The 22,435-nt window shown below is 47.8% G+C and overlaps 6 protein-coding genes across 8 annotated transcripts; 3 read left to right on the forward strand and 3 right to left on the reverse strand.

Annotated features, from left to right (window-relative positions):
* Window positions 1-53: 53 nt before the first annotated feature.
* LOC131262352 (serine--tRNA ligase, cytoplasmic) lies at window positions 54-1,970 on the reverse strand. The gene is made up of 2 exons (XM_058264340.1): window positions 500-1,970; window positions 54-440 (listed from the first exon to the last, which is right to left on the reverse strand). Exons 1-2 carry the CDS (start codon window positions 1,856-1,858, stop codon window positions 285-287), a joined length of 1,515 nt encoding a protein of 504 aa, XP_058120323.1. The 5' UTR covers window positions 1,859-1,970; the 3' UTR covers window positions 54-284.
* A 221-nt stretch (window positions 1,971-2,191) lies between these two features.
* Window positions 2,192-5,230, reverse strand: LOC131263298 (uncharacterized). Its single transcript, XM_058265473.1, has 7 exons — window positions 4,960-5,230; window positions 4,755-4,901; window positions 4,536-4,688; window positions 4,323-4,464; window positions 2,963-4,257; window positions 2,793-2,895; window positions 2,192-2,733 (listed from the first exon to the last, which is right to left on the reverse strand). The coding sequence occupies exons 1-7, from the start codon at window positions 5,215-5,217 to the stop codon at window positions 2,246-2,248; spliced, it is 2,586 nt and encodes an 861-aa protein (XP_058121456.1). The 5' UTR covers window positions 5,218-5,230; the 3' UTR covers window positions 2,192-2,245.
* Window positions 5,231-5,722: 492 nt separating this feature from the next.
* Window positions 5,723-10,158, forward strand: LOC131267276 (uncharacterized). Of its 2 annotated transcripts, none has more exons than XM_058270115.1 (4): window positions 5,723-5,883; window positions 5,954-6,446; window positions 6,510-6,645; window positions 6,710-10,158. In XM_058270115.1, exons 2-4 carry the CDS (start codon window positions 6,031-6,033, stop codon window positions 9,809-9,811), a joined length of 3,654 nt encoding a protein of 1,217 aa, XP_058126098.1. In that variant the 5' UTR covers window positions 5,723-5,883; window positions 5,954-6,030; the 3' UTR covers window positions 9,812-10,158. The 2 variants fall into 2 exon arrangements, with proteins under 2 accessions (XP_058126098.1, XP_058126099.1); XM_058270116.1 differs by having other exon boundaries at window positions 6,534-6,645.
* A 150-nt stretch (window positions 10,159-10,308) lies between these two features.
* On the forward strand, window positions 10,309-11,234 carry LOC131261825 (uncharacterized). Its single transcript, XM_058263663.1, has 2 exons — window positions 10,309-10,714; window positions 10,792-11,234. Exons 1-2 carry the CDS (start codon window positions 10,428-10,430, stop codon window positions 11,123-11,125), a joined length of 621 nt encoding a protein of 206 aa, XP_058119646.1. The 5' UTR covers window positions 10,309-10,427; the 3' UTR covers window positions 11,126-11,234.
* On the reverse strand, window positions 11,139-13,361 carry LOC131261824 (ran GTPase-activating protein). The gene is made up of 3 exons (XM_058263662.1): window positions 13,128-13,361; window positions 12,716-13,038; window positions 11,139-12,645 (listed from the first exon to the last, which is right to left on the reverse strand). The coding sequence occupies exons 1-3, from the start codon at window positions 13,231-13,233 to the stop codon at window positions 11,287-11,289; spliced, it is 1,788 nt and encodes a 595-aa protein (XP_058119645.1). The 5' UTR covers window positions 13,234-13,361; the 3' UTR covers window positions 11,139-11,286.
* A 410-nt stretch (window positions 13,362-13,771) lies between these two features.
* Window positions 13,772-22,137, forward strand: LOC131261871 (maternal protein tudor). Of its 2 annotated transcripts, none has more exons than XM_058263720.1 (8): window positions 13,772-13,896; window positions 14,573-14,738; window positions 14,805-16,762; window positions 16,834-16,989; window positions 17,228-17,913; window positions 18,001-18,229; window positions 18,313-19,075; window positions 19,783-22,137. In XM_058263720.1, the coding sequence occupies exons 3-8, from the start codon at window positions 14,850-14,852 to the stop codon at window positions 21,625-21,627; spliced, it is 5,592 nt and encodes a 1,863-aa protein (XP_058119703.1). In that variant the 5' UTR covers window positions 13,772-13,896; window positions 14,573-14,738; window positions 14,805-14,849; the 3' UTR covers window positions 21,628-22,137. The 2 variants fall into 2 exon arrangements, with proteins under 2 accessions (XP_058119703.1, XP_058119702.1); XM_058263719.1 differs by lacking the exon at window positions 13,772-13,896 and adding an exon at window positions 14,155-14,469.
* The last annotated feature ends 298 nt before the right edge of the window (window positions 22,138-22,435 follow it).

Here is a 22,435-nt window from a genome sequence, read left to right on the forward strand (position 1 = left end):
ATTTTTATCCCGTGTTCATGTTTCTTTCGTTCATGGATAGGGAGAAGGTCAAGTTATTTATCTTTTTTGCTTATTAGAAGCCAATTATAGACGCGTAAGCCGCCGGCGAATGAAAGCAAATGCGTCCGAAACCTATTTTATTTCGACCGTTTACCATCATACATGTAAATGCTCACTTTAAATGTCAACTTTTCGCATATTCGTGGATTTGAAATAAATTAGACGACATCCTTCTGCGCGTGATAAATGTGCGGCAGATCTGCTGCTGCTGCTAAGGACGGTAATTATGCTGCTGTTCCAGTTTTCTTCTCGGTTGCACCCTTTTTGCCACCCTTCTTCGCTTCAGCCGCCGCCTGTTCCAAGTCAATCGGTGCTGGCTTAACGAATGGAATCTCCTCACGATACTTCTCCGGCATGTACTTCTGTAGGACTTCTGGGACCTAACCGAAAAAACAATCATTAAACTAAATGTTGAGTAAACGCGTGAGTTCCAGCTTACCTTTACTCCAGTTTCCGTTTGATGCGTTTCAAGGATGGCGCAAATAACACGCGTCGTGGCGCACATGGTTGCATTGAGCATGTGCACGTAATCGACAGCGGCATTCATCTTCTTCGTCTGCCCATAGCGCACGAGTAACCGGCGAGCCTGATAGTCCAAGCAGTTGCTACAAGATACGAGCTCCCGGAACGCTCCGGATCCCGCAAACCAGGCCTCCAGGTCGAGCTTCTTCGAAGCGGCATGGTTTAGTGCACCGGAAACGATATTAACCACACGGTAAGGGATTCCGAGCGATTGGCAGAAAGCCTCGGCATTGCCAATCATCTCGTCCATCATTTCCCACGATTTGTTGTCATGCGGCGAGGTCAGCACAAACTGTTCCACCTTCTCGAACTGATGCACCCGGAAGATACCGCGGGTGTCGCGACCGTGCGAACCAACCTCCTGCCGGAAACAGGTGGACAGGCCGGCGTACTTGATCGGTAACGCCGCTTCCGGAACCCACTCGTCACGATGGTACGCCGCAATCGGCTGCTCCGAGGTGGCAATGAGATACTTTTCATCCGCCACCGTACCGTCCTCGGCACGTTCACTGCCCTTGCCCACCACCTTGTACAGCTCCTCGTCGAATTGGGACAACTGGGCAACTTCCTGCATCACTTCCTTGCGCATGAAGAACGGTGTGTAGAGCGGCGTGTAACCCTTCGCGTACAGGCTGTGTAGTGAATGCTGGATCAGTGCCTGCTCCAGAAACACGGCCGGTCCGGTAAGGAAGTATCCGCGACCTCCGGACACGACCGCACCCTTGTCGCCGTTCATACCGTCGATCATAACAATCAGATCTACGTGCGAGTATTTCTGGCGCGTTTCACAGTTGCCAAACGTACGCTCGACCCGGTTTTCGTCCTCGTCGTTGCTGACCGGCACACTTTCGTGCAGATGATTGCCGACCTCGCGCAGGGCCGCATTGCGCTTCGCTTCCACCTCCTTCATCTTCTGCTCGTTCTCCACCACCGCTTCGTCGATCATCGTGCGAACCTTCTTGATCTGGTGCACGGTCAGGGTTTTGAGCGAATTGAGCTGCATTTCCCCCAGTTCGTCCACCACCGCCTGCGGTACCGGTTCGCTTTCGTCCCCCTGCGGTTCCTTTTTCTTCATCTTTTCACCGATTTCCTTACTGCAGAGATTCTTTAGTTTGTTGTAATTGTCCATGTTGAAACGGCACCGGCGCCACTCCTTGTCCTGCTCGATGACCGTCTCCACCAGTGCCACATCCTTGAATCGCTTCGTTTGGTTCTCTTTAACCTTCTCCGGATCGTTACCTTTGTCGCTACGGAACAAATCCAAATCGAGCACCATCTTGAGCCGCCTCGAAGAGATCGCTTTTCACTAACTTTGCAGAAAAGATGATGAAATCGACGTGTAGTAGAGTTTGCCGCAAAGCAGAGCGTGAACTACACCGAGAATTGTCTTTCCCTTGAATAAACGTGGCTGACAGATTGCCATGCAATGCGGTTCGTGGTTGATCGGGTGACCAGAGTAGGCTGCATGGTTTGTTTTGATTTGGATGCAGCAAGTTTGAATTTTCTCGTACTTGAGTGCTGGTGTGGATGACAATCATTTCAGCCATTTATTTTCAGTTGTTTCGAACAAACATTTCCTTGAACAAATTGAAACATCGCTGATTGTATTATAAGTTTATTTTTTTAAATATTACCATACGATTCTAAAACAAATCGATCAAATTTACAACGTACACGAGCCATAGCAAAACACACTCCGTACCGGAGGTTCGTTTGTAACCGACGATAACAGGCGACGTCGAGCGACGACAATTTTCGAATTAAATATTTTTAACATAGCTGCGTTTTGCTTCACTCCATTGTCGACGGCAGCGGCATTCTGCTGAAAACTGCTTGATCCTGTCGAAGATGATGCTCCCTTAACCCGATGCTTGACCGTTTTCAGCGGAACCGGCCGGCAGCCGGCGAACCTGAACCCGAACCGAGACTTGGGTGGCTGATTTGGATGTGGCACTGCAGGCAAACGGGCATTATGGTAGTCTTCGAATGCTTCCAGCAGTGCCAGAGCGGGCGCTTTCGGCAAACGAGCGGTGTAGGATGCTGCCGGCAATAGTTGGGGAAACACCTTGGCTGACACTCGGTAGCAATTTTTGATTGCAATAATTTTCTGTCGCTTTCGGTGGTACTTTAAATGCTGTTTTTCGATATATTCTGCAAAATCATATACTATTATATAGGGAGGAGTGTTGATGGAAGTATAGTACACTTACGATCATAGCTATACAAGAACGGGCCCAAACTATCTCCGCAGACATCGTATAAATATTCATAAAAAAAGATATCCTCGCGTCCACTCAGGAAAATTGCTGCAGTCTATAGAAGGATAAAACGTCGATTAGAGTAATAATTCAGCAAAACTCTTCACTCTAATGCTACCTACATTAAAATGCGAAACGAGATACTCCGGAATCGTTTGACTGTCGATTTGATAGAAATATGCCAGCAGCTCCCTGAAGGCAATCTCCCCGATGGACCACAAACCGCGAAATATTCGCGACAACCAGTTGAAGTCAACCGTGGCCACTTTGCGCTCCTGAAAGTATCGCTGCAGGCGTTCGGCAAGAAGAAACGTACACTCTTGCTCCACGAATCCCCATTTGCTGGCACAAAGTCCAATCACCCGGCACACGTCGTCGACGAGATAGTCCTCACAGATGAGGGTAGTAATGTTTTCGCTCTCAAGCGTCGTGGAGTTGGGATTATTGACTTCGCCGCCACCGTCGCTGCTTTCCGACATCGGAAGGCTTACATTTTCCTCCGGATCGGCGTCGATGAGCGTTGGTGGAGTTGAGGAATCCAGTTTAATTTTATGCACGTTTGGTTTCACATCGGCAAACATGCCCACATCGGTACCGGTGTCCATCGTTGCCGATGCTCCAGCCGCAAGACAGTTAAGCATGTCGTTTGTGAGCATTCCACCATCGGACAGTGAAGCGGTCGCACCTTGTTCGGCTGCTCCCACTCCCTGGGCCGTTTGTTGCATAATGAAATTCGCAGCATTTACTTCGTACGCTTCGGGATCGAATTCCGTTTTAATCTGAAAGCTACCTCCTTCCACCAATCCACCGGTCAGTGGTTCCGCTTCTGCCATAGTTTCATCGACGCCCTCCTGCTTGCCAAGTCCTTGCACCATTGAGAACAGGGCCTCGTATTCATCCTTGATATTGATGTCAATACCATCGGCACCACCTTTTATGTTTTCGATGCTACGCAACAGTTCTTCCGTTGCGTTTGAGTTGGAATTGTTGGAGTCCTCCACTGGGGGGAGGTTATTCTCCAGAAGCCCCATTGGGTTGTTAAACAGCGGTGAAATTGTATCGAGTCCTTGCTGTTGGTGCTGAACATCGGCACCGGCAAGCGTTGTATCACCCAACGGTTGTTCGGTGGATTGTAAAATTTTCGAATGAACGTAACCGGCCGGGCCAAGCAGCAGATTAACAAACAGCTGACTGAGTAAACTTAACTCGAGCGTAAGCTCCGAATGCGAAACGTGATAGCTTTGAACCAGAGCTTCTAAATATTCCAATGAACGGCGCAGCGTATCTTCGGTGTACTCAAAACCTAGCATTTCGATTGCTTTTGTTAGCAGCAGTTTCATCAACGACGGAGTGTGCTGGTTGTATTGGAGAATATCTATCGCTGCATTAAAACATGCTTCATCTCCAATGAAAATTGCTAAAAGTAAGTAACGATTACAGTTATTTTGGTGTTCGCTTTCCAAAGGCCGGTAGCCACCTCACCATCGCAAATATTATTATGTAACGCTATGAGATCCTCCGCAATATCCGCCTCGGCCATCCATGTGGTGGAAAGTACGGGCAGATTGGGCTGCTCCAGAGAAATATGTTTGATATACTCTTCACGCAAGTCAAGCACTTCGTCCTGTACGGTAAAAATAAATGCCATATAAATAACCTATATCATAGGTCACTTTCCTGTACCACAAATCCTACCGAATTGAAGAAATAAGCTCCATCGTACTCGATCTTATCCCAGGGTTGACTGTTGGCTCCGACGACCGGCGGCACATCGGCATCTCGCAGCACTTCATTTACCAAATCGTACGATACCCGTCCACTTGAATGGCGTGCGTATGTTTTGATATTCTGCGCCGGTTGTAAAGCAATAAGTTAGAAAAGAACCTGGACTGTGTACTATAAAATGGGCCTTACGTTGGCCAGCTCCCACAGCTTGTATGTTGTGTCTTCCGCGAGTTTTTCATACACTTCGGCGGATACCTCCGTTTCCTGTTTATCATGCTGCTCCCAAGCGGTCCGCACGGAACGCGAACTTAATCCGGCGTATACTTTAAAAGAAGACTGGTATCGAAATTGTAAATGATACACATAATTTCTAGCAAAACTGTTTCCGCTATACCTTTTCTTTTGTGGCACCAACATTCGACCCATCGTTTCCGGAAGAATCGCTTTGGAGGATCGAATGTTTGGTGCTCGACGCTTGCTGTGATGAAATTTGATTGCTGTTCACTGTCGATTGCGAAGCATTCGCGGAGGACGATGATTGCTGATGCTGCTGATTAGCATTGTTGCTGCCACTGCTGGATGATTTGGTACGTTGTTTTCCTTTCGATGAGGAACTCTTTTTACTGGGGCTTGGTTTCATCGTGCCAGCCATTGGAACGGGAGGCTAAAACTACGCGGTAGGAAATTGTTTTACACCCGTTGAACCTAAACCTTTTTGCACAAAGCGCACCGGTAAACAGCCCGAGTTTACTTCAATTGTTTATGTGAAAAGTTATGCATGTCAAAACAACAAAACATGCTTGATGATCTCGATCAGTTTATAATATGCACTCTACTTCTATCAAGGACCGATAATTACAGAAAATCATTTGCACTCCTATGCATAATAGGAGGACTAATAGGACTAATAATATTAGATAAATCAATCTTCGTACTTGATTTAAATCCAACTATCTATTTCTTGCAATTGTATCACACGGGAAAATAAATTCGCAACTTTCAACACACTCACACACAGCAGATAAAAACATCAACATTCTGTGACACTTCGCGGAGTAGTTTTGTGTAAACTTCGTACCGATCGCGGCACAATTTGTAGGTGGTGCTATTTTGGTACCGTCCATAACATAAAAGAGTATCCGATTTGTCGTAGAAAACATATGTAATTTCCATTAGAAAAAGCTATGTTGCTGACCAAATTTGTGGTTCTTCAGTCTTTTTCGGTGTGAAGCGAACGGCCTTCGACAACAAGACGCTATAGATTGTCGACATCATGTGAAGGTTGTTTTACTTTTACTCTGGAATCAGCTAATTGGTGGTAAATTTTACAGATATTCTTCATAAAAGGAGTATGTAAATTGCTTAACACAATAAATTACGTTTCGCAGGATACGATTCGGCGAATGGAAGAAACTAAGCAGTTAAGAAAAATCACAATAAAATAATCCCTCATCTTGCATAAACTATGAGCAACCCAAGTACAACGCTCAAAAAGGATGTCCCAAGGATGGACGACAAGTACACGCCATCAAGCAGGGAAAAGGGCTCAAACGATAGAGAGTATCCGAGTCATTACCGACGCTGGTCGACGAGCGGACGAGAACCATATTCGCCCTGGTCGAGGTCGGGCAACTGGAGATATGAACAAAATCGTGACCGATATCCAAACCGGCACTGGCCCTATCACTCACAGCCCTACCGATACGGGGACAGGGATGGTCGAAGCTATTCGAGCTATGGCCGCGGTGGAAATACCCGTCCGCATTCCTCGAGCACTGTACCACATGAGTCCGAGTGCCGGCCAGCGGATGGTTCAAACCATCCACAACCCGGCGAGCTGCCTCCAGTTAGCAGTTTAAGTATGCCCACCAATTTCCAGGAGTAAGTAAATTTACCTTGTTTGTATTAAGATTAGCCATAAAATTAATTATTTTTAATGCTCAGTTCGAAATCTTCTGTATCAATAAGGCCGGTTAGAAGGGTCTCCAAAGATATGCAACCTGCTGATGATCGAAAGGCAAAGGAAGACTTACGTATGAACATGCTGGTTAAAGAAAAGATTAAGACCACGTTTTCCGGGGTAAGATTGTTATTTAAGAGTGTTTTTCGAAATCGCTGAACATTTTTCTCATAAACCTTTTTAGCTTAACGTGTCACCGTTGAGAAAACCAATGATGGATACACACAATGCCTTAATCAGTAAACTCATCGCGGACGAAGCGATCAAGATGCTTTCCAGTGCTGCTTCCTCAAGGGCACCGACTTCCCTGAATGAGCCAAGCGAGGAGTCGGGAAGCATACGCTCTCCTACGTCCGGTAGTTCCAACGATTTACCGCCAGCAGGATCGACAACAACCACCAAACCGGCCAATAAGGCGCAAACATTTGCGGCAGACTCTGCGCTGCTGCAGAAAAGTGCCGAACAGGTGACTAGAAAGCTTATCAACCAGCTGACAACGATGAGCAAGTACAACCTGAAGCAGATGATTGACAATCCGGCGGGCAAGTACGAGACGGCACTGAACAAGCACGCCCAGAACAAGCTACGCGCGGAAGTAAGAAAGCAGTTGAAAAACTTTACACTAGCCGATGCGGTTAGAGCGAAGGAGCGTAATTTTGGTAGCGATGCGCTCGCACCGGATGAAGCTATCGATGCGGAAAAGATACCGGCGGCGTTGCTAGAGCAGATAGGGCATGCATTGGATTTGGATTTTTTCGACCTTGCTAGCTCAGAAGCACGGGATTCTGCGGAAGCGGATTCAGAAACTGTTATTATTGTTGAGGACGATAATCAACCGAGTGCAGCAGACAAACCGGCAGCAGAAGCGGTCAATAATCAAGATGTGAACCTGCAAGATAAAGAAAATGGCATCTCAAGCAGTTTTGCTTCCGACAAAACACAAGCTACGGAGGATGCCCCGCATGGTTTGAACAATGTGTTCCCCGTTGCAATCTTTCCAAGCCAACATGCGGCTATCATACCAGCTGAAGAACCTGGAAATCAAACGTTAATCTCAAACCAAATGCAGCCATGGAAGATAGGCTCGTTTTTGCACGTCAATACAGTGTATGAACTCAATAAGCGTCTCGAAACGAATACTAACAATGTTGGACAAACAGGACAAACTCCAAGGCAAATGTCACTTCCCACAAATGGGACACAAATTATTCAAACAAATAGCACCGCCTTAAGTAACGGTAACGAAATCGCTAATGATTCGCACGTTAAATCACCCAGTGATTTTCCGGGAACGGGAGCAAATACGACATCATTAGTTTGTCTATCAAAACATGGTACCAATATTGTTCTACCATCCATGGAAACTCCGAAGCGAAATGTTAAACCCACGAAAAGTGTTGCAGCTGGCGGAAAAAAAATACCACAGCTGAAACCACTTGCCAGTAATGCCAACGCCTCGTTTGTAGCGGAGAAGCAAACCAACATAATGATTCAAATACAACCTTCTGTTCCAACTCAAAGAACGCCCCCAGTAGCTGGTACCACACAAAATACGATGGTAGACCATTCAATTGTATCTTTCGGGGATAATGAACAACCTTCACCGACAGGAAAGAAAAAACAAAAGAAAAAGAACAAGAAAAAATCTACTCAGTCCCCGGTACCGGAAGGCAATAGCAACGGAAACGCAACCATAACCAGTCCCAAGCCTAAGACCAATCCTAAACCTGGTACTGGGACGTCCAAGTCTCTCCCCTGGTCAAACTCGAGATGGGTTGTGACAGGTGTGACACCTGAGCTGGTGCCAGGGGAGAACAGTAGTCTGCGTATAAAATCGCCTGAACCGATTCCGATTTCAAGTCGATCTTCTCCACATAAAGAGGGAGCAAACTATCCCAAAGGACAGTGCAATAGCAATGGGAAACGAAGTTGGAACGGTTCTCCTCCAGGTAACAAAAACCAGCATCAACCCTTCAAAGCTAAGTATGGAGGCTCACCTAAGGGTAAGCAAAAACTGTGGCACGGCGCTAAAAAGCCTCGTGGTCCTGAAGCGGTAACACCAACCGTAGAGAGCTCGAAGGAACCAAATACAAGCGAAACCAATATTCAGTCGATAAGGCACGAGGAGGCAAGTCAACGAATTGCTCTCCATCCTGTTATCGGCATGGAGCCTAATCCAACCAATCAAGAAAAAATGGTCTTTCCTACACTCTGCAGCGAACCACATCCAACTCAACCGATTATTGTCAATGCTACGAATTCTAAGGAACAGAATGGAAATCAAGCGAATACTTTACAGTGTGAGGGTGTAAATCCCAGTACAGAGAATTTTACACATCCCTCGAACTGCAAGGAAGTAAATCCCTGTGAAGAGAATGTTGTACCGACTCAAAACTCTAACGATAAAAAAACTCGTGAAGAAAACACGGTACGTCCGCAGCTTGAAAATGCTTCGGACATCAGAATTTCGGAGGTACGATCGTTGGCAGAAAACGAAAATAATAATATGACCATTGCAGACGCATCGGCACAACCTTCGGAGGCTTTTAAGACGATTCCTTTGGTGGAACCAACCGCACACACCGAAGCTCAAGTTTCTATGTTGAACGAAGGTGTCCAGCTTTCCACTCCTTGCCCTTCCGAACGATTTTTAAATCACCCAGTGCCCAGTTTAAATCACCTTTTTCCAACTGAGCAACCGGATTTGCCTACTACGATGCTCCCCGAACTAATGTCATCGTCCCAGCAGCAACTGGTCATGATCCTGAATCGAATGCAATCGATAGATGCGCAAACAGTGGAACTTTTCAAACGAAAAATGGAAATCGATGGACAAATTATGAAGCTCAATGGCGAGCGTATGGAAATCGATCAGGAAATTGTGAAACTTCAGAATGCTCGCGAAGCACAAATGAACACCCTACGGATTGCTATGTTCATCCCACAAAACGCGCCAGCGGCTGTCTCCAACAGTTCTAACGACAATCAGCCACATCCCTTGCTCACCGTTCGGACGGATTTAATAAGTACTGAAGTCACGAAGAACGTGATCAGCAGCTCGGAGCAAGAATCGAGAGAAGTGGGGCCTGCAGAATCGCCTACGGAGAACATGCAACAACAATCGGCAGTTAATCAGGAACGTACCATTCGACGCATTACGAAGATCAGCGGAAATAGTGACTTAATGCGAATTTTCCAAAGACGGCGTTTGCTCTCCGACCGTTCTTCGGACGATAATGGGGCAAACGAAACCGGTGCCACTCCGCTTGATTTGCCTACAGTTTAAGGCGCAAAATAGCACTTTAATACTATCGCTGTAAATGATGGCCAGAATGTACAGTTGAATAATTTAAGTATGTTATTATAGTGCGTCAATCTTGCGTCAATGTATTCCCGACGTAAGTGACGAAATGGGATTAAAAATAAGCAAAGTGATATCATATCATTGATATCATGACGAATGATGAGGTTGTTTTGAAAACAAAATTATACGTGTGAGAATTTTCTAATCAATCCTTGTCTTGAAAAACGACACATGGTACTTTTGCATTTGCAACGGATCGCTACTATAGTCAACCAGTCTTGTGGAATGCCTATGTCGTGGTGTATAATAAAATGTGAATTTAAACTATTTTCCAAAACGATGCTTTAAACGGTTTTCGTCAAATGCCCTTTGTGATTTAGTGTCTTCTTCCATTATTCTGTGCTTTCAAGGGTTAAATCATTTGATGTCTTCAACGGCCATTTTTAATTTCATGATACCGTTCAGTCGTTCCTTAGTGGACCGGACACAGTGTGACTCTAATGGACGATAGCTTATAGTGTTCTTATTCTAAACCACGACCGTTGATGACAAGATAAAACTGTATCTCAAAGTTTTCTGATTCGTATCGCCTTCCACGATGGTTTCACTGCAATCATTTATGCTCCGAATGCATTTACTTCCTCGTTCTTCACCGTGCAATCCAGCAACTCGTAGAAGGCGATTTTCTTCGTCTGCGTCGAACGGCATCTATAACAACAACAACGATGTTAACAACAATTTCTACCTATCACCAATCGTCAATCCTTCTTTAAAACGCCATAAAGTATCGGCATTCGTTTACTCAACGGAACCTACTGTTGCAGCAGAAAGCATAACATCATCGCAGCTGGCTGTGCATGTGTTCGAAGGATTGGATGTAAAACTGTTAGTATCCTGCTGTTGGGACAAGTTTGCTGAAAAGCCAATTTAAAGCTAAGTTTCATTCTTTTCCCGATAAATAGGAGGTACGAACAATCCATTTCGGTATCGGTTGAGAAATTTCTTTCATACAGACAATTCGTATGCGCCCAGATGCGCTGTGAGGAACCATCCGTTATAAGCGAAATGTACATCGTTCCGCGTACAGTACCTGTGTCTTGTGTTACAACGGCTTATCCAAGCTACGACGCAACTACGGGACAGGAACAAATGATGTTCCGTACAACAGTGGAATTCCGCAGGAAATACTTCACAGCGGCCCAGCAAACGATTAACGAGGAGCAGCAGGAAGTAGACCGTGAACCACCCCGCTATGTATCCCACGCCTGCTGGATTGTTTCGGAATTTCAGAACTAACAAGGAGACGCCATTACAGCTTTAAGCATCATTCACAGGATGTGCCTAGAGGTTTATCTTGTTTGGTTAAAGGGATTTTTCGAATAAACATAAATATGAAAAATTACGACGGTTGAAACTATTACACCGCTTGCTACGGTGGAATCGTTGCATTTCCCTTTTTAGCCTCTATGCTCGAGAAATGTTTTAAAAATATTCGCTTCTTCTTCTGGTACGTAACTTTTGCTCATGGCGTTTCGTAACGCATACCGGCACCCCTGAATGTTGTAGCTCGGCCGGAAACTGCGATCCTCCGACTTCAGCAGTCCGAGCTGGATGAGAACAAAGTTACGGAAACTTCTTAACCGATTGTTCGCTTTGGCAAACTCAAAGGCGTCCTTATAAAGGGCGCATGCCACATTGAGAGCTTCCGGCTGTCGCTCACTTATTTCTGAACATTTGAGAATTGTGAAGGCCACATGTACCAGATAGTCGGCTTTGGGAATGGCGCCAAGGTACTCGCGGAAGGCAGCCGCTTTGTCCTGATCTGCCAGCGACTGGAACATTTCCTCCGAAGGATAGTGCGTGCGACAGAAGGAATCGACCGTATTCGGTAACGTGGTGTCCAGATCAACGGAAACTGTGGATGTATCGTTATTGTTGCTTCCCCCGTTCGCTTTCATGCTATGCTCCTTCATACGTGTCAGAAGGGCCTCTTCGGAATCTTCTTCCTCATCGTCGTACCCTTCGACCGTTTCATCCACCTCCTCGTCGTCCTCTTCCTCCGTTTCTTCTGCACCCTCGCCATCGTTGTCCTCATCGTCCTCCTCTTCGCTTCCTGCCTCATCATCGTCGTCCTCTTCATCCTCTTCTTCTTCTCCGTCACAGTCACCGGCATCCTCGTCCAACGGTCCCATTGCGGACGCCCGACCGTAGTCTCGCATAAGCTCCTTCATGCTTTCGCAACTCTCCTCCCCGAACTGGTTGCCATTCAGAACGAGTGAGCGCAATTTAGTCTTGTTTGCAGTTGCGTTCACCAGCGCAAAGCCACCGTCTGGACCAATTTCGTTGAAGCTAAAATCCAACACTTCCAGTTCCGTATGTGCCTCGTGCAACGCTTCCCCGATGAACGAGGCACCTTTAGTTTTCAGCAAACAATCGCCAAAGTTAATCTCTTTCAGCTTCGTCAGTGTCGGCAGTGCTTCGGATAGGGCGGCCGCTCCTCGTGGTCCGATCGTGTTGTCGTTCAAGTTGAGAATGCGAAGGTTTGGGTTCGACTTGAATGCTTCCGATAGGGCCGTGATGCCCACATGGTAGATTCCATTTTGGGGCATCTCGATTTGCTCGAGTGTACCGATGGTGGCAAACATTTCCGATAGAGCTTTAGCGCCCGCGTTTTCCAATCGGTTGCGACCGGCGATAAATACTCTCAGAGCCAGTGGTGGACCCGCTTTCACGCTACCACGGTGTCCCTCCAGAAGTGCCTTTGCGAGCATGGTTCCACCTTCAATTCCTAGCCCACAATTGTTCAGCTTCAGTTCCTGAGTCGTTGAAAGTAGAAAAAATACATTTATAACATAGTGGGCTAGTTTTGGTGACATATAAACAAACCTGCAGTGTGTAGCAGGTGGAACTTTTCAACAAATCGACCAGACCGACCATTCCATTCGGTCCGAGAGCATTATCGGAGCAATCCAGCACGGTCAGCCGTGCGCCGGCCGTTATCATACCCTGGCCCAGTGCTTTCAGAGCAATCGGAATCTCTTCCTTCATACGACCGGTGAATAGATCTTTCCAAAGGGCACGTTTCAATTCGGGATGTTTTTCCAGCGCTTTTGCAATCCCCTTTGCCGCTTCCACACCGAGTGTATTACCTTCCAAGTTCAGAAAACGCATGTCCGGACACTCGTTGATGGTATTGATAAGATCCAGCGCTGAACGAACGAAAATAATGAAAATGGACTGAAATTTCTACCAGCGCGAACAGGCCACTACGATGGGTATATGCGGCACGAGGACGTACCTTCTGCTTCCGTTCCCCACTTCGACGCTTTTCCAACCCATTCGACGCCGTTCTTGTCCAGGTCGGTCAGGGCGCTTGATATCGTTCCTAGATCAAAGTTAGCCATCGCAAGTTTCTCAGATTCGTTAGCACACACTTTATTCAACACTCTTCGCTACGTCAGTGCTAAAACAAAACTAAAATGCAATGCTAGTCAAACAGCTGCCTTTTGCAAGCGTACAAAAACAGAAAGGCGGGAGGTTATGTTTACCAAACTGACACCGGTTTGAAGAGCGGCAACTGATTCAGTTGTGCCCAAGGTAATTAACCTAGTTAAGGTGGAACCGTAGCTGACTTTACTGACGATCATTTTGGAATAAAGTATGCCAAAAGGTGTTTAAAACATAACTTCTGTTGAATACAACTCATACTTGATCGTTTTCTCGGCTTTTGTTTGCAGAAGATAGATTTGAAATATCGACGACGACCGTTTTTTCAATATGAAAACAAATGTTGGTTTTGGTTGTTCAAAATAGTGGACTATTGTGGTTGTCTAAGTAATCTACACGGTGCAACCTTCTCTCACTTAGTCTTGGTTATGCTTAATTTTTCTTGACATCGTCCTCTGCTTCACTAATCTTCCCCATCCATTATCATTTGTTGCATTCCATCGGTGGTATACACACGGACAACGTTCACTAAAACGAGGAAGGTTTCGCTGGACTACCAACGAACTAGTTAACGATATTCGAAAAGCAAGTTCTTTTAACCTGTAGCGGCAATACAGCTGGTGAGTTACCATTCCAAAGTTTCACCCCTTCCGTCAAAATATGCATTTGTCGACGCAATTAGAGGATTAGCGAAATACAGGTTATAGTGCATCCCACGTACTACTGTCGGGAAAGGTGGTGCCTGATTATAAAGCCGGAGGATATTTGTTGTAATACTTAGGGGATTTTTATGAAAATGTAGCCTGTAAAATGACTAAGCTTTTTATTTAACGCATTTTACACATGCTGTAATTTGGTAGCATAGATAAGAATGGCGATTTGTGATCGATGCAGTTTCAATATGTCGATGATCTCAGCATGTTTGCGCTAGTCAAAAACTGCACCGATCGAAAGGAAAACTACATCACCAATTGGTAAAATGAAAAGAAAAACACAGAAGCTCTGCCGATAAATTTGGCTTTCGTGCATTTTCCAATGCAATGGAGGATGATAACGGTACTATTTCGTATTTCTGTATGCGTTACCTCTTCACAACGAGGAAAAAAAGTGCAGATCAAATAAAAAAGATGTTCAAAAGGAAAATGCGAAAAGATCGGGGGTGAGATTCGCTTCATCCATCCGTGGAAGAAGTGGTGCGTAAATGGCTTAGCTTTTTTTTCATATCCACAGACATCTTCCAGTGCGCCGTTTTTAACGCATTGTTCGCTCTGCTTCTTGGTTCGGTTTCCGTTTCAGTTGCTGACTGGCGATTCGCTATCATAACACATACCAAATACACACGACTCCCCGCCATAGTGAACGTCTCGTAGCAGGTAGACGAAAATGTTCTACTAGCGAGTAAATTCCGTGAAAAAACGCAACAACGTGAATCCGATCGTGGGACGAAAAAGTAGTAGGCTCAGTGAGTATTTCGTGTGGTTGGGGATCGATGTGTGTATAGATTGCAATTCTTCCCTTTTCTTTGCAGAAGGAAACTTTCCGTAGTAGGCAGCGAAACTGACGCGGATTCAATATGAATATTAATCCGCGTCAAGTAGCCAAGAACCTACAACCGGCGCGTTCCCTGCGGGCACCGGTTGTTAAGCCTAACCTCAACACGCTGAGCGACTTTGGCTATTCTCCCGATCTCGTGGTGTCGTACGGACCGGGTGGACGGAGTGTGCGATCCGACATCCCGAACGGGACCGGGCACCAACCTCGCTCGAGTAGCCAGTCGCGTAAACATGACGTCCTGCGAGCGCCCAGCCTGACCCATGGAAGGGCCAGCACTCCGACAAATGGATTAACATTCAATGCGACGACGCTGAGCGTCGGCACGCTGTACGAGGTGAACGTTTCGTACGTGCAGAACGGCCCAAAGCAGTTTATGGTGCAGCTTAGATCGACGGAGCATACACTCAAGCAAATGATGGCTGCGCTGTCGCGTGTTCCGCTGCGTCCCATGAACCGGAAGCTACAGCTGGGGATGGCCTGTTTGGCACGTTTTTCTAAGAACTTCACCATCTATCGGGCCCTCATCACGGCGCTCCGGCGCGATGGCACGTGTACGGTCTCGTACGTAGACTATGGCCACTCAGAAACCGTCCTTCCGAGCAGCTTGTACGAGATTCCACCGGAGTTTCTGCAGTACGAAATCTTCTCCACCCGTTTCGCCCTCTCGAACGTGCGCATATTGGAGGAAATTAATGCGGACGTGGCGAACATTTTTTCACGCGTCGTTGGAGGAAAAGTGCTCACTCTCAAGGTGATGCCCCCGGAGGGTGCCGCGTTCGTGTCGTACTGTGAGCTGTACGAGAATGGTGAAAACATTTTCAACCGACTGGTTGCGCACTGCCGGGCCAACCTGTACAAGTATCCGGTGCCGGGAAGTTTACAACGGGGTGGAAATTATTATGTGGTGATCCGGTTTATCCAATCATGTGCGCAGTTTTTCGTCCACACCATCGACAATGTGGCCGCGTTCGACAAGATGATGGATGATTTGAGTGCCCACTGTCGGGATAGCATCATTCCGGGCGCTATACAGGTAGGTGATGCGTTCGCGGTAAACCTCGGGGTGAATGACTTCTATCGGGCGGAAGTGGTTGAAATCGGACAGAAGGTTACGGTGCGTCTCGTCGACTACGGTAACTGCATAACGGTGGAGCGGAGTCAGCTGAGGCGTATTTCGCCCAGTTTCGTGCACCAACGCCCGGAAGCGTACGAATGCTGCCTCGAAGGCTTTGAGGATGCCACCAGCGATGAGCTGTCCACTCCCCAGCTGGAAATGCTCTCGGAGGGCATGGATGGTGAGAGGAAAACGTTCAAGCTGGTTGTGTGCGATGTTCGCGATGGTAAAACGATCGTGAACCTTTTCGACGAGTCTGAAACGCCCGTGTTGAACGTGTCTAAGAAGCTGCTCAAACTAAAGAATCCGGCCAAGTTCATCAAAGACCAACAAAATAGCCAACAGAAGGCACAAAGTAAGCAACCGGGTGGTGGTCAAAAGGCAACGGAAATCATTCTACCACAGCCCCAGCTGCCCCAGGTTGGAGGAGGTTGGGTTCCGAATAAACAACAGGAGCAGGCCACTAACCAAAAACAGCAGCTCTTGGGAACTAGTACGGACTCGGGTAAGGGAATCGGGATTCTCTCGTCAAGCGGTGTATCATCGAGCCATGCCGACTACATCGATCTTACCAATGACGAGTGGAGTGGAGGGCCTCCATTGCCGGGTCACCAGAGCTCGGGATATGAGCAGCAGCAGCAGACGGGTGGAGGAGCAGACCTACACGCAAGCCCACCGCGCAACAATCGATCTGGGAACAGTAGCCGAGACTCTTCTTCGAGCAACAACAATAAGCAGGATAATAAGCGTAATCCCTTCGTAACACCTGCTGGCAATGGTGCGGCACGCTATGACATTCCAAGGTTCAATAAGGAACGGTAAGTGTTGCTTTGACATAAAGATGCCTGTATCCTATTAACAAATCTAATCTTCGTTTTTCTCCGTTCAGGAACCCAACGCCGTATTATTACGAACACGATGATCGATTCTCGGATGGGATCAGTCCTCCTGCAAATTTTGCGAACGAACGAAACAATAGGGCTGAAGTGCGTAGCTTCGGTAACCCATCGGATTTCTATCCTCCTCCAGTGCCTACTACGGAAAAGTGAGTAATCGAATGTATGAATTAACGTAGGTTACTTTGTTTACCGAGTATGTGTAACAACCAAGGTAAAATCTTGCACAGTTGACATGGCGATTGTTCTATGATGGTGGTGTATTTCCACAAATTCGATAACTCATGTTGCTTTTGTTTCTTCTTCGGAAAAGGATAAACAGATGCACTATCATAGAATTGTGCAAAATGGCAACATTCTTATAATTTCCTTATTCTTGTATCACAGCTTCAAGCCTACTGCCTCGTCTAATACTCAGCCCGCCACGGATGACTACGTGCCGTACCGTAGCAGTTTTCCGGAGCAAATCGTGCCGATGAACACCAAGCTTGAGGTCGTCCTTTCGTGGTGGTTCTCGCCCGAGCAATTTTTCGTCCGGCTACGGAGCGACGAAGACAAATATCACGAGATGATGAAGCAGTTGCAAAAATTCTACCGTAACAAGAGCAACCAGCAGCAACATCAGCAGCAGCAGCAAGCCGCCATCGCCGGTGGGGGAAAGGCCCAGAAACCATCCGCCGGATCGATTGTCGTCGTGAGACACCCGAAGCATAACGCGTTCTACCGTGGTCGGGTGGTTAAGTACAACGAGTCGGTACAGAAGTACAAGGTAGAGCTGGTGGACGCCGGCAATAAACTTGTCCTGTCGTCCAATGACCTGTGGATGGTGGAGCGACGCTTCACCCGGCTGGCACCGATGGCCATCTCGTGCGCCCTACCTGAGATTCGCCTGTTATGCGAAGTGAAAGAACTGCAGAATCGCATCGATGCGTACATCGGTAACGAAAAGCAAATTGAGGCGACGTTTCTGGAGCGCACCGCCGAGGGAAAGCACCATTGCAAGGTGGAAACGCAGGGAAGCGATCTTAAAACGCAACTCATCGCGGACAGTTTGATTGTGCAGGTTTTGGTTGGTAAGTTTACTGGCGAAGAGAAGTAGCTTTAAATTTCTTAGGAGAATCTGGCCTGTTTAGTAAAATTTTCTCTTTGTCATTTCATAGATATTGATCTCGCCCGACTAAAGGGACAAACATTGAAGGTGCAGCTAATCGAACTGAAGGGATTAAGCAATTTCCGCGTGAAGGTGCTCGGTCACAGTGCGACGTTTAGCTGCCGGCTAGATGACTGTGATGGTCTCGCCGATTCGGCTGAGGTCCTGGCGGAACTACGCAACAAGTGGCTCGATCGGTACTGCTCGGCCCAGGTTGTCGATGTGACGAGTGACGAAAAGTATGTACTCGTGAACTTTAGTGCTGATTGAAACGTTTTTATGTTAAACGGAACATAATGTTGTTTTTCCCGATTGTTTCCAGATTGGTACTTTCCCTGCTGATTCCCTCGCTTACCGGTCAACCCCAGCCGACGATCGCGGAGATGCCGGTGCTGGTGAGCAAGTTCAACGTATACGTCACGCAGGTGGAGGGCATGAACAGTCTGTACGTGCAGAACGTTCGCTGGACGGACGAAATCGCCCAGCTGATGGACGACCTCTTCGACTACTACGAGCAGCGGCAGCAGGGCGTTCCGTTGGCGAACCTGACGATGCACGAAATGTGCGTCTCAAAGTCGCCATCCGACAGCAGTTGGTATCGGGCGAAGATCGTTTCGCTGCAGGAGCTGGACAAGATCGAGGTGCTGCTGGTGGACTACGGGCACCGGGAGCAGGTGAAGCACAGCGAGCTGAAGCAGCTCGAGCCGCAGTTCCTCGAGTACAGTGCGTTCGCGCACAAGGTTCATCTACCGATGGGGGCGATCGCGGGCGTGGAAGAGGAACGCATCGCGAACGAAATCACGCAGTTGACCGAGGGTCACGAGCTGACGCTGAGCGTGCTGGACTTCCGCAACAGCATCTGGATCGTGGACATCACCTCGAACGACTACAGTATCGTGAGCGTGCTGAAGGACAAGCAGCTGGTGGCGGATCTGGACTACGAGATGATATTCAACCAGCGCCAGGCGTCGACCCCGGTCCCGGGTGCCGTCGTGCGTCCGTCGGTGGAGGATCACGAAGCGAAGCATCAAAAGATCCGGGCAAAGATCTGTCATGTGGACAACCCGAGTCAACTGTTTATTCAGGTAAGGATACAGTTTACGAAGTTTTGTTGATGTACAAGGTGGGATGAAAATACCTTTATTTTATTGAGTTAAAGCAAAACATTTCGGAAAAAACATCAAATTTCTGAATCAATTAGATTTGTTTGAATTGGCCACCTTTGGCTCGAATTATGCCTTTCAGACGGTCGATGAAGGCATCGCACACTGCCCGAAAGTGCGGTCTGCGGTGTTTTGGCCCATTCTCGGCGATGCGCTTGCTTGAGATGATCGACACTTGGGTATTTTTTTAGTACCAACCTTACTTTCCAAAATACCCCAGAATAGTCCAATGGTTTGGCATATGGTGATTTTGGTGGTGGCCATTGTGCGGTGCAAATGACGCGAGGAACCTGCATTTTTGTGCATAGGTAAGATCTTGCACGTTTTGGAACTTCAAAGGCTTCAGTCCAAGGCTCATTTTTCAATATTTGTCGAATGGCACATTGCGACATGTTCAGTTCACGGGCCATTTTTCGGTCACTGCAACGCGGATTCCGTATTAAAGCCGATTAAAGCGGATTAAAGCCGCTTCTTCAATACGAGACACAAGCGATTAATTCACTTTCAAATGAGTTATTACTGGAATAAATCTACCAGATTGCAGATTCTGAAACGATCGGTTCAGAAATAACAACAGTCGGAAGTTGGTTGCAGTTTTTTCATCGCACCTCCGTATTTTTCCCTTCTAGCTGGAAAGTGACCTCAAGGATCTGCATCAGTTGCAAGAGAACCTGCAAATCATCGCGTCCTCGCTTCCACCGTTGCGGGATTTTTCTGCTGATCGGCACTGTATCGCGCAGTATTCGGCGGACGACCTTTGGTACCGGGCGCTGATCATCGACAGTCACGACGATTTGATCATTCAGTTCGTCGACTTTGGCCACACGGACATTGTGACGAGCAACAAGAAGAGCACGCTGCGCGACATCAACGACGATCTGATGAAGTGGAAGATCTACGCCAAGCAGTGCGCCATGCTGGTACAACCGACGTCCCCCGAACCTAGTGGCAGTGCGGTGGGAACCGGCGGGCAGGGTAGTCGTCGCAAGAAACCGGCCGCTTGGAAGGAAGTTGCCACGACGATCCTGCGAGCGCTGGACGAAGTGGAGGTACAGTTTCTGGCCGAGGCGCAGGGTGTGCACTACATCAGTCTGCGCAGCGGCGAAAAGGACATCGCGGAGATGCTGGTGGAGAAAAAGCTAGCCGTGCGGTTGCTCTACGTTCCATCGGATCAACGTTGCTTCACCAGCCACATCGAGTCGATCAACGAGTTCTACATTCAGCTGGAACGCGACGTCTTCCCACTGGACACGATGGCCAACTATCTGAACGATGTGAGTAAGTTTGCCGATCTGACCGAGCCGCAGCCGGGTGTGATCTGCATCGCACAGTACCTCGACGATGGCCTGTGGTACCGGGCGAAGGTGCTGGCCGTGCGCAAACCGGGCGAGTACGAAGTGTTCTTTTTAGACTACGGCAACACCTCGATCGTGCACCAACTTAAAGAGCTGGACGCCAGCATTGCCGAGCTGGCCCGGCTGTGCGCCAAGTGTGCCCTCCGGCTGCCGGAGAACGTGCGGAGCTGGTCGAAGGAGGCCGAGGAAAAGTTCCTCGAGCTGTCGGCCATGGGCGAGACGGTGTTTACGGTCCAGCTGTACAGCCCGGGACCGGCATTCGCGACCGTCGAGCTGTTCCACGAGGGGCGTAACATTGCCGAACAGCTGGTGGCCCTGTGCGAGAAGGGCACCGGTGCGTCCGCGATGGCCTACGACATGAACTCGAGCTTCTACCTGAGCGGGGACGAAAATCGGCTGGACGACAGCTACCAGCTGGAGGACGACAAGGTGTACGTCAGTCACGTCAACTCTCCGGCCGAGTTCTTCATCCAGTTCAAGAACAACTTTGACGCGCTGCGCAACATGGAAGAGCTGCTGGCGGCCAAGGCGGGCCGCTGCGAGGTGATCCGCGAGGGCGAGATACGCAACGGGATGCTCTGTCTCGCTCAGCTGGCCCTCAGTGGCAAGTTTTGTCGTGCCCTGGTCCTCTCGGAGGTTCACGGTGGGCACGCGACCTATCACTCGGTGCTGCTGATCGACTACGGCAACCGGGCGGCGGCGACCGAGCTGCGCCGAATGCCGGCCGCCATCGAGGAAATGTCGCGCCTGGCGAAAAAGTGCTGCCTGGAGCACTTCCTACCGATGGACGAGCATACGCTGGGCGCGAAACGCTGGGGCCGCATCCGAGGCCGCTTCACGCAGCTTGCGGACACCGGACGGGAGGTGTTTTCGGTGGAAATCGTGCGCAACGATTGCGATCCGATGATCATACGGCTGTTCACGCCGACGGGCGAAAACGTGGAAGATCTGATCCGAAGCGATGCGATGGTGGAGGAGGAAGAGGTGAGCATGGAATCGTCGATCAACAACTCGTCGACGGCCAACTTTTCCGGCTCGACGTCCGATGCACAGATACGTGCAAAACCGAAGCAAGCGTTCTACCGAGCGAACAGTGATCTAGAATTCCTGGAGAATTGAACCGCAAACGCGAACACACGCAACGACCGTTACTGCCCGCTGGTAGGAACACAGTTCCCCATCCCACGGAGTAACGATGAAAAACCGAAACGAAACTTTACGTAAGCACATGGTTGTCTCATATGAAAATGTTGAAGAGGTTAAATGGTTGTTTTCCTACTTAGTTTTGCTTAGCAAATTACAAAACAACCGAATTTCATGAGTTTCATACTCCAGTGCAAAAACGTATGGGATACCACAACTGCCCTAAGGGCTAAGCTTTGCTTTCGAAACCATTTTATCCCTTCCATCGTTCACTCTTATTTATACCACATTGATCATCATTCGATATTTTCCTTCTATATATTTTATTTTTGATATTATCTAACTCAGGCGAATTACAAATAAAAGAGAAAATCAGGGCAGCAGAATAAATTAAAAAAAAACTGCTACTAAACTCCAAAAAGGTTGGAAGAAGTGAACTACAAAAAAAAATCCAGCACAATCGCCACGATTATGCTCAAACTAAAATGCGTACGAATCGCTACTACTACCCAGTGCCTTCTCACATCCATCCGTCTTGGAACACCGAATCCGTCTTCTTCGAGGCTGAAAGCATCTTCCCCTCCTCAATAACGGGTTAGTGGTTGGTGTTATCGCAATCATGTTAGCCAGTTTATGCGAGCCATACGGGGCGAGCCTACAGTTGAATTATGTTACTGTTTATACACACACACACACACTGTATTGTAGTGAGAAATGTTGTTAAAGAAAAACCATAAATAAATCATCGTAATATTATGCACGGAAGGAAAACGCCTGTTCCAAC

The sequence above is a fragment of the Anopheles coustani genome, chromosome 2 (assembly GCF_943734705.1).
Source record: "Anopheles coustani chromosome 2, idAnoCousDA_361_x.2, whole genome shotgun sequence".
NCBI lineage: Eukaryota > Metazoa > Arthropoda > Insecta > Diptera > Culicidae > Anopheles > Anopheles coustani.

Excerpts from the sequence above, each read along its gene's own strand:
- LOC131262352 (XM_058264340.1), bottom strand. The coding sequence starts at position 1,858 with ATGGTGCTCGATTTGGATTTGTTCCGTAGCGACAAAGGTAACGATCCG. Across the intron at positions 441-499 it reads AAACGGAAACTGGAGTAAAG|GTCCCAGAAGTCCTACAGAA; the intron begins GTAAGCTGGAAC and ends TTTTTCGGTTAG.
- LOC131263298 (XM_058265473.1), bottom strand. The coding sequence starts at position 5,217 with ATGGCTGGCACGATGAAACCAAGCCCCAGTAAAAAGAGTTCCTCATCG. Across the intron at positions 4,689-4,754 it reads AGCTGTGGGAGCTGGCCAAC|AATATCAAAACATACGCACG; the intron begins GTAAGGCCCATT and ends CAACCGGCGCAG. Across the intron at positions 2,896-2,962 it reads ATCTCGTTTCGCATTTTAAT|ACTGCAGCAATTTTCCTGAG; the intron begins GTAGGTAGCATT and ends ATCCTTCTATAG.
- LOC131267276 (XM_058270115.1), top strand. The coding sequence starts at position 6,031 with ATGAGCAACCCAAGTACAACGCTCAAAAAGGATGTCCCAAGGATGGAC. Across the intron at positions 6,447-6,509 it reads ATGCCCACCAATTTCCAGGA|TTCGAAATCTTCTGTATCAA; the intron begins GTAAGTAAATTT and ends TTTAATGCTCAG. Across the intron at positions 6,646-6,709 it reads TTAAGACCACGTTTTCCGGG|CTTAACGTGTCACCGTTGAG; the intron begins GTAAGATTGTTA and ends AAACCTTTTTAG.
- LOC131261825 (XM_058263663.1), top strand. The coding sequence starts at position 10,428 with ATGGTTTCACTGCAATCATTTATGCTCCGAATGCATTTACTTCCTCGT. Across the intron at positions 10,715-10,791 it reads GAAGGATTGGATGTAAAACT|GAGGTACGAACAATCCATTT; the intron begins GTTAGTATCCTG and ends CCCGATAAATAG.
- LOC131261824 (XM_058263662.1), bottom strand. The coding sequence starts at position 13,233 with ATGGCTAACTTTGATCTAGGAACGATATCAAGCGCCCTGACCGACCTG. Across the intron at positions 13,039-13,127 it reads GTGGGGAACGGAAGCAGAAG|CGCTGGATCTTATCAATACC; the intron begins GTACGTCCTCGT and ends TCGTTCGTTCAG. Across the intron at positions 12,646-12,715 it reads CCACCTGCTACACACTGCAG|GAACTGAAGCTGAACAATTG; the intron begins GTTTGTTTATAT and ends TCAACGACTCAG.
- LOC131261871 (XM_058263720.1), top strand. The coding sequence starts at position 14,850 with ATGAATATTAATCCGCGTCAAGTAGCCAAGAACCTACAACCGGCGCGT. Across the intron at positions 16,763-16,833 it reads CCAAGGTTCAATAAGGAACG|GAACCCAACGCCGTATTATT; the intron begins GTAAGTGTTGCT and ends TTCTCCGTTCAG. Across the intron at positions 16,990-17,227 it reads CCAGTGCCTACTACGGAAAA|CTTCAAGCCTACTGCCTCGT; the intron begins GTGAGTAATCGA and ends CTTGTATCACAG.